At 45.3% G+C, this 9348-nt stretch overlaps 1 protein-coding gene across 2 annotated transcripts in view; it reads right to left on the bottom strand.

Annotated features, from left to right (window-relative positions):
• Positions 1–1640: 1640 nt before the first annotated feature.
• SLPI (secretory leukocyte peptidase inhibitor) overlaps positions 1641–9348 on the bottom strand; it is a 24130-nt gene continuing 16422 nt past the window's right edge. The window contains exons 1-4 of one of the 2 annotated variants that reach the window (XM_011928958.1): positions 3862–3968; positions 2966–3124; positions 2394–2543; positions 1641–1819 (exon numbers count right to left, since the gene is read on the bottom strand). In XM_011928958.1, coding sequence (XP_011784348.1) covers positions 1815–1819; positions 2394–2543; positions 2966–3124; positions 3862–3946 — 399 coding nt within the window. In that variant the 5' untranslated portion in view covers positions 3947–3968 and the 3' untranslated portion in view covers positions 1641–1814. Of the gene's footprint in view, positions 1820–2393; positions 2544–2965; positions 3125–3861; positions 3969–9348 lie in introns of those variants that run through there. The other variant, XM_011928960.1, reaches the window with a different exon arrangement.

Raw genomic sequence — 9348 nt, 5'->3', positions numbered from 1 at the left:
TTTGCTAAATTCATTGTATTGCTTTTCAATTGCTGTATAACAACTTTCCCCAAAACTTAGCATCTTAAAACCATTAACATCAACTCACAATTCGAGAGTCAGGAATCCTCTTAGATTAGCTGAGCTGGGTAGTTGTGGTTCAGGGACCTCATGAGATTACAGTCAAGCTATCTGCTGGGACTGCAGTCTTTTCAAGACTAGAGCGGGCCAGGTGCAGTAGCTCATGCCTGTAATCCCAACACTTTGGGAGGCCAAGGCAGGAGGATTGCTTGAGCCCAGGAGTTCTAGACCAACTTGGCCAACATGGCAAGACCCTGTCTCTAAACAAGTTTTTTAAAAATTAGCTGGATGTGGTGACGTGCACGTGTAGTCCTAGCTACTCAGGAAATGAAGGCAGAATGATCACTTGAGCCCAGGAATTCAAGGCTGCAGTGAGCCGTGATCATGCCACTGCACTCCAGCCTGGGCGACAGAGTGAGACTCTATCAGAAAAAAAAAAAAGACTAGAGCAAGACTGAAAAACCAACTCCACGCTCACTCATGTGTTTATGGATGGGCCTCCGTTCCTCATGGGCTCTTGGTCAGAGGTGTTGGATCCTCACCCTGTGGGCCACTGCACAGATGGCCTGAGTTTCCTCATTACCTGCCAAAAGAATGACCCCAGAGGAAGTGATTGAGGAGAGAGAGAATGCCTCCACAATGGAAGCTGCAAACATTTATCATCTAATTTCGTGAGGACATAACTATCTCTCACTTTCGTAATGTTTTATTGGTCACACAAACCAACTGTGGAAAAATGCAGGAGGCGGCTACGCAAAGGTGTGAATACCAACAGGCGAGATCACTGGGGGCCAACGTGAAGGGCGACTGCCACACTCATCAAATAAAATGGTTCTCCCTCTTTTTCCTCTTCATTGAATTGTTAATTTAATGTATTCCCTTGCTGCTCTTAGAGCATTGTTTGAAAGTAGTAAGGAAGAATTTTCAGTTTACTGACTTTTTCTAGGAAAGGATTGAATTATGATATTCTTAAAAATCTTATCTAATCAAGTTGTCTCTTTCCTCTGGAGTCCACAGAGCAGAGCAATGTGGAGCAAGGCCCTTTGCCTGCTCCTTAGCTCTTAGCAGTCCCAGTTCCTGTTACTCCTGCTCGGTGGAGTCAAGGACACCACCACTCTTGCATGGTATGGCCAATAGTGTGCCATAAATGTTACCCATTATGATAACGTTCTCATCATAAAATAGAAGAAATAGTGTCTTGGGAGAGAGAGGAAATGAAAGAGACTCAAAATCACTCCAGTAGGCCACAAGTAGCCCCTATTTTTTGAGAACTTGCTGTGGCCTAGTAACATTGCTATTTATTACACACACAATGCCTCCTCCAATGTTCCAAATGCTGTGAGAAGTTGACTTTTATTGCCACTTCACAGACAAAAGAATTGAAATTTAGGAGATAAAAATCACTTGTCCAAAATCACAGAGCCAGCACTTTTAGACTCATGATATAAATTCAAGTCCTCCCAGTCCCTAAGCCTCTTCCTCCCACTATATATTCATAGGAGGAAGGCCTCATAGCTAGATCTTCCCTCATAGCCTCCCACCCCACTCATACCCCCAATGAATCACAGAAGCAGGATGTACAAAGAGAAATAGGCTCGTTTATTTATTCATTGATCAACTGGCACTTCCTGAAATCCTGCTGTGTGCCAAGCCTTTCCCCAAAGGAGGATATCAGTGGTGGAGCCAAGTCTGGGGGTGGAAAGGACCTGGACCATACAGAGCAGGACTCCAGAGCCTCCTCCAAATGGCAGGAATCAAGCTGTGAGAGAAAATCAGATAAGAGCTTCAGCATAGAAACCAGCCAAATCATATCCACATCCTTCCTCCTGCCCAAGGATCCTCCTGAGATAAAGAAAATAGCAAGATAGTGCTATAGTTGAGAGAGACTTAGTGTCAGGAGACAAGTCTCATTTTCACCGCAAAACTCTAAATTGAAAGCATTGAACTAGATAATCCTCAAACTCTTTTGGGATTTAACCTCAGAAAACATGACAGAAACAACCTGAATAATAAATTCTTAGTGCACATAGTGCTTTGCAGAGCACTTTCAATCTCATTATGTCCTTTTTACCGATAAAGAAACTGAGACTCAGAAAGTCACTTGCCTAGGACCCCCACCCAGAGACACTAGAATAGAATCAAAGCCACAGGTGATCCTATGGAAATCCTGGCCCTGAGACCTAGAGAACAGTTCTCTTGAAGGACAAGGGAGTCAGACAGAGGCTCTGCTTGGAATAGGGGTCAGGAGTCCCCCTGCCCGTATGCCTGGGCCTCCAGAGGGTTGAGGCTGAGAGGGCTGGAGGGAGCTCAGTGTGCCCTCAGCCCCTGCTTACCTTTCACAGGGGAAACGCAGGATTTCCCACACATGCCCACGCAGCACTTCAAGTCACGCTCGCACTGGCCATCCATCTCACAGTAATTGGGGGGGTTAAGCATCATACATTGGCCATAAGCCAGTGGACAACGCCCAGGCTTCCTCCTCGCTGGGTGAGAGTGAGGCTACCAGTCAGAGGCCTTGTACTTTACACAACCCCTCCTATCTCCACTTTTTAGAGTGAGCCCCCGCTCCAACCTGAGCAGGTCGGATCATCCCCTCCCCATCTCTATCACCACCACTTTCTCCGTAAGGCACCCCCCAAACTTAGCACCTGGCTGTCCTAGAACATCAGGCCCCCATTGATGCAGGGGGCCAGTCGTCCAGTGATGACTAGGTGGGAGGCTTCCAACTACTTGGCTATCTAAATGCCCGCTGCTTCACCACCTGCTGGCTACCTTCCTGCTTAGGGCAGTGTGACTCATTGACTGATTGACAAGGAGGCCTGGCAGGACCCATCACCCAGTGCCATCTCCCTAATGCTGTGTCCTCAGGCTCACTCCTCTCTACCCAGTTCCCCGATCTACTTACTTGGGCTTGGGGTGTCAACAGGATCCAGGCATTTGATGCCACAAATGTCAGGACAACATCTCTTCTTCCCTAGACACTGCCAGTCACTCTGGCACTCAGGTTTCTCATATCTAAGGCACTGGGCAGATTTCTTAGGAGGACAGACTCCGGCTTTGAAGGCTTTTGAAGAGAAAGTCAAGAGGTCAGGAGTAGGCTGGGCACTGAGAAGTCATCATGCCTGCTGAACAAAGCACCACTTTTGAGGGGGAGAGACCCTTACCTCAGGAGCTATCCACAAAGCCCAAAGGGTCATGCCTGCCTGATCTCTGGGTGGAGTGGATTGATGGGCTTGATTAAATTGGACAAATGGACAGGGGATGTTTCAGACCCAAGAAAAGGGCAGCAGGCTTCTAGTCAAGACCTCCCACCCCAGAGCAAAACAGGGCTACACAAAGGCAGAGAGGAAGGCTGGGAGTGATGGAGATGGAGACAGATAAACAGAGATGAATAGAACCAGTGTGAGAGAAGTTGAGACCTAAAGCCCAAGGCAGAAACACAAGGACGAAATAGCAGAAGCGAAGACACGAAGAAGAAGCAGAGTCAGAAACTAATGATTTGAGAGTCGCAGACAGGTGAAGAAGGCAGAGGATAAGAGAGAGAGAGAGAGAGACAGAGAGAGAGAGAGAGACAGTGGGATCTGGGCCGACAGCATGGCTGCATAGAAAAAGCATTTCCAGAAGCTCAGAAACCCTCACAGAAACCTTGGAGCTCAGCCAGACATGTATTCCACTCTCAGGGAGGTCTCCTGAAACTAAGCTGAAAGATCAGAGCCTACAGAAAGGGACATACCCACATCACCACGAGACCCCACCTCTGACCCTGCAGCCCAGATTAGACCAGAGTGACGCCCAACTCACACTTTTCAGAGCCTTCCACAGCCCAAGGTGCCAGGGTTCCCAGGGCAAGAAGCATCATGAAGGGGAAGAGGCCACTGGACTTCATGGTGAAGGTAGGAGTGACTCTGATGGCCAATGCCAAACCTCACTATTTATTCTTTCACCAGTGGGTGTGGCCCCACCAGAATTCTTTTGGCCTCTCCCAGCTACTATTGCATAAGCAGGAAGCTTAGCCAGAGACCAGAAATCCTGACACCAAGGAGACGGTTTATCTTTCCTATGCCAAGTAAGGCTTTGAGGCCAACACAGTAATTACCAGAAAAGAAAGGGAAGAGGTTGGCCTGAGAGGTTGGCTGATTAAAGAGGCCATCTCAGTGTCCATCTGAGCCCTAAACATCACGAGACCCCAGGCCATTAGCCTTATAGGTGGAGAGGGGAAGAAGTGGTCAATTGCAAAGGTGCTACCTGGACCTGGAACTGAAACCAGACGCAAACCCCCAGCTGAGACTTCGTGCAATACATCCTATTCTCACATTACTAATTCTGATTTTCACATTATTGGACTCTAAGGCATTGTGAAACTCTGCTGAATACTCAATGAATGAGCAGTTTCTTTCTCAAAAGTTCAGCTCATTCAACCAGCCGATACTTAGTTCCCTGAAATATTTACACCGTTTATCCCCAGTGCCTGTCACAGGAAAAGCACTCACTCAACAAATGAAAGCTGAAGAAGAACTCTGCTCTCAGCAAATCTCTTCAGAGCTCAGTTTTCTCAGCTGTGAAATGAAATGACACTAACAAGTCAGCCCTTCTCAGAGGGTTATGAAATTAAGGGCATCAAGGGACTCTGAAAAGAATAAATGAATTGTATCACTTCCCACTAAAGAGAATTGAAATGAATCTGAGATGAAGGGGGGAAGCAACTCATCAGTCACTGTAATCAACATTTTAGCTATGAGATAATTTGAGATCTTAGAGGACTGCTTCCTAAAATTCCCCAAAATCCCTTACAGATCTCACATGACAGCAAAAAATTAAACCCATTCTATATGCTACCCAGTCTGCATAGATTGCTTCTAATTATAAAGAGAGTCATCATTATCTCTAAAATTCAGCACATAGCTGAGTGTAGGGTCACATACATACAGTCTCAGCTGCTCATGAGGCTGAGGTGTGTGGATTCCTTGAGACTAGGAGTTTGAGACCAGCCCTTGCCAGATATTGAGATCCTATCTCTACAAAAAACTTTTAAAAGTTAGGCAGACATGATGATGTATGCCTGTAGTCCCAGCTACTTGGGAGGCTGAGCCAGGAGGATGGCTTTAGCTCAGGAGTTTGAGGCTGCAGTGAACCTTGATTATGCCACTGCATTCCAGCTTGGGGAACAGAGCGATATGCTGTCTTAAAAAAATAAAATAAAATAAAATTCAACCAAAGCTCATCTGGCTGCAAACTCTAAGCTCTTGACTCATTATCTTCATGCTTAGAATTCTCCCATTCATTCCTGAAGTGAAGGTTTGTGGAACTTTCCACAGACATGAAAGACCCACTCATTATCAAGTAGTGATGGCCCCACATGAAGTATTTAAGTATTCCACAACCAGACAGTCACCTGGCAGCAGATCTGTTTATATGAAAGTCACTCCATGGTTTAAATGTTGGTGTATCAGAAGACTTGGACATAATCAATCAATCATCAATCAAATTTTGGTGGAAAAAGAAAAGGATGAAAATTAATATGCACAGGGTAACTACTAGGAACCAGGTACATTCAGTCCTAGTTAGTATTTAGTAGGGCAGGTAAGAGAGAAATGGAGGATATGATTTCCACCAATGGGTAATGACACTCTCAAGATTTTTGTTCTCACCTGCACCACCCAGGGGACAATTTGATTTCTCTCACGTAGTTCCTGTTCTCTCTGTCTCTCTGTTTGTTCCTATTTTCCTCAGTGCCACACTCAAGAAATTATCTGGAGTTTTTCTAAATATTTGTTTCTTAGAGAATGAAAAGGGGCTGGGCACGGTGGCTTATGCCTGTAGTCCTAGCACTTTGGGAAACCAAGGTGGGCGGATCACTTGAGGTCAGGAGTTCGAGAGCAGCCTGGCCAACATGGTGAAACCCTACCTCCACTAAAAATACAAAAATTAGCCAGGCGTGGTGAAATGGTGAAACGCACCTATAACCCCAGCTACTCAGGAGGCTGAGGCAGGAGAATCACTTGAACCCTGGAGGTAGAGGTTGCAGTGAGCCAAGATCGCGCCATTGTACTCTAGCCTGGGCAACAGAGTGAGACTCCATCTCAAAAAAATAAATTAATTAATTAAAAGGAGAATGCTACAGTTCAAGGTTTTTTTTTTTCTAATCTCCGATTGGCTGATTGCTTAATGTGTGATTGACCAATTAGAGCCAACTCCTTTCTCATCAGAAAAGAACCCTGTGCCCAATTAGCAATGTCTTCCATGGGTGTCAGAGGAGGATAATAATATATAATCATTATTATCTTTGACATAATTGGTTCTAAATCTTTACATCATAGAATATTAAGACTAAAGAGGACTTCAAGGGTTTTCTAGATCAGCAAACTACAGTCCTTGGACCAAATTTCCACCTAGTCACCTGTTTTTATAAAGTTTTATTGGCATATAGCCATACATCCATTAATTTATGTACTATCTAAGGCTATTTTTCCACTACAATGGCAACAGGGACCTAAAATATTTACTGCCAAGCCTAAAATACTTATTGTCTGGTCCTTTACAGAAAATGCTAACCCCTAGACCAAACCCGCAGCTTGCATAAAAGAGACTGAATCCTTTAGAAGAAGATCCAGGCCCAAAGCTGCATAGCGGATTAATGACACACACAAGATTGAGCTTTTCTAAAACAGGTTACTCACATGCTGATCCCCAGAACCTGTTTGGTGGAGGACACTTCCGCTCCTAACCCAATCTTAACCTGAGATTGACTCATTAAATCTATTTCAAGGCCGGGAGCGGTGGCTCATGCCTGTGATCCCAGAACTTTGGGAAACTGAGGCGGGTGGATCACTTGAGGTTGGGAGTTTGAGAACAGCCCAGCCAATGTGGTGAAATCCCATCTCTACTAAAAATACAAAATTTAGCTGGGCATGGTGGTGTGCGCCTATAGTACTCAGGAGGTTGAAGCAGGAGAATCACTTCAACCCGGGAGGTAGAGTTGCAGTGAGCTGAAATCACAGTACTGGGCTATGAGAGTGAGACTCCGTCTCAAAAAAAAAAAGAAAAAAAAAAAATCTACTTCACGCACCCTTTATTGCATTCTACCTAAATCCTACAGATTCCTTCATTCATTTATACAATCCATCCCCACAAAAGTTATTTAACATTTCTTACCACATGTCAGGTATTGCACTAGGCCTAGGGCTACAGAAAAGAGCATGCATACAGAGTCGACACCACATGGTTTTGAGAACCTGAACTTCAAAGTCAGACTTACAGGCTGGAAGCAAATCACTGAACCCCTTTGAACTTCAGCTACCTCCGCTGTAAAATGAGAGTGTTGCTGCCTCTGGAGTCGTACAGCTGTTGTGAGGAGTATTTGGAAAGCACTCAGCACAGTGTCTGGTCCTCTCAGTACAGTATACATTGTTTTTATTACCGGCGTGTCCCTGCACACATTAAGCGCACGGGGAGCTGTCAGTCTTTAACTGAATAGCTTAGTCCTTGGGTCTGGACCCATCTGGCTCTGCCCCATTAAATGTTTGACAAAACGTGGTCTCATTTCTTGACAAAATAGACCTGATTGGACCTATTGGTAAGTAGGTAGATAGATAGATCTTAACTGACAGATAGATATAGATTAGATAGATAGATAGATAGATAGATAGATAGACAGACAGATAGATAGATAGCCAGATAATCAGCTATTGGTTCTGTTTCTGTGGAGAACCCTGGTTGATGGAACCTACTTGCCTCTGCACTTCCCAATGCCATTTATTAAAGTTGGTTACATCATTACTTGTGAGGCTGCATCATCTTTTATGCCTCCTCTGAATACTGGTTTCCAATTACTGTCTCAAATGCTGTTAGTGTGGCCCCTTGTCCCTGACTACCAGGGTGCTGGTGACAGAGGGAACCTGCTAGCTGGTGGGTCCTGCACACACCAAGTAGCGGGACAGGGATCCTGCGTGCCTCTGAGAGTCTGCACTCTCCCTGTGAGTATCCACATACTTGTGGAGGAGCAACAGTAAATACGTTTTTTAACACCATGGCAGATCTAGAGAGAAACTGCCAAAGAAAATTAAAAAATTAATTTTAGTACCTTTAACACTTTTTTCCCTGCTTTTGAACAAGGGACTCCACATTTTCACTTTGCATTAAGTCTTGTAAATTATATAGCCAGCCCTGGAGGGGCTCATGGGTGAAGTGAGGGGAGCATCTCATTGGCACAAGAAATGTCTCTCCCTAATCCATCATGGCTCACGACCGACCTGAGAGAGCACAGGTCAATCGGAGGCAAAAAAAAAAAAAAAAAAAAGACATCAACTGAAAAGGCCCTTTGGAGTTGCACAGAGATGGCCTGGAAAGCCCTGAGGAAGAGACAGGAGAAGCCACAGGCTACCAACAGGAGCCATCCAAGGCGGTAGAATGACTGCCCTAGATTCTAGCATTGGGAGAAGGAGTACAGAATGGGAAGCACCCACTTGGACTAGAACCCATGCAGTTCTCAGTCCAAGCTGGGATTCTCTGCCCCAGTGGCACCATTGATCCTGGCTGGTTTCAGGCACTAGAGGGGAATGTAGACAATTTTGAGGAAGATACCCCAAGGCACAGGGCGCCCTGAAGTGTGAGGTGCAGGGAAGGAGCCGCGTTGCTCAGGCCTAAGGGAGACGTATTTTGGGTCTCCCCATTCTGAGAGCAGATGCCACCTTCACCCTTAGCTAAAAGTCACTATGTTCTTACCTAAAATTCACTATGTTTCCAAGTCTCAAAACCAAAAAACAACACAGAACAAAAAACTCTTTCGGAATCTGGCAGATGACCAGGTTTTCACAGCTCATTCCTGTGTGAATAAGGCAGCCACTACCTTTCCCTGGGCCTCAGTTCCTCTACCTGTCCCAAGACGGTAACTGTGACTCTAAGAAGCAGTTTCATCCTGCTTCCTCTGAGGCCATGAACTCACCCCAAGAGCCTCAGCCAATTTTCTGACTTTCATAGTTGCCTTTATAACTTAGCTTAAAATGTTGTCTTAAACAAAATACATAAAACGTTCAATAATAACCAAAAGGGAGTATGGAGAAGTAACAGGTGTGGTGGGGAGAGTATTGGGGGAAAAAACTCCAAGCTGGGACAGGAAGAGCAGATGAGAAACAGATGACTGCAAGGGAGGTGGGGTCATTTCAATCTCCTCTGGAGATGTCATCCACAGGTGGTGGACATGGTAGCCGGATCTCCCCAGACCTTTCAGAGAAACAGATGGTTTAGCCACTCCTTAGCATTTCCCCACCCAAGAAAGTTTTAATTCTGCAA

Source organism: Colobus angolensis, unplaced genomic scaffold (assembly GCF_000951035.1).
Source record: "Colobus angolensis palliatus isolate OR3802 unplaced genomic scaffold, Cang.pa_1.0 Scaffold8, whole genome shotgun sequence".
Taxonomy (NCBI): domain Eukaryota; kingdom Metazoa; phylum Chordata; class Mammalia; order Primates; family Cercopithecidae; genus Colobus; species Colobus angolensis.
Note: the sequence above shows the minus strand (reverse complement) of the source record. Positions and strands in the feature narration are given on the sequence as shown.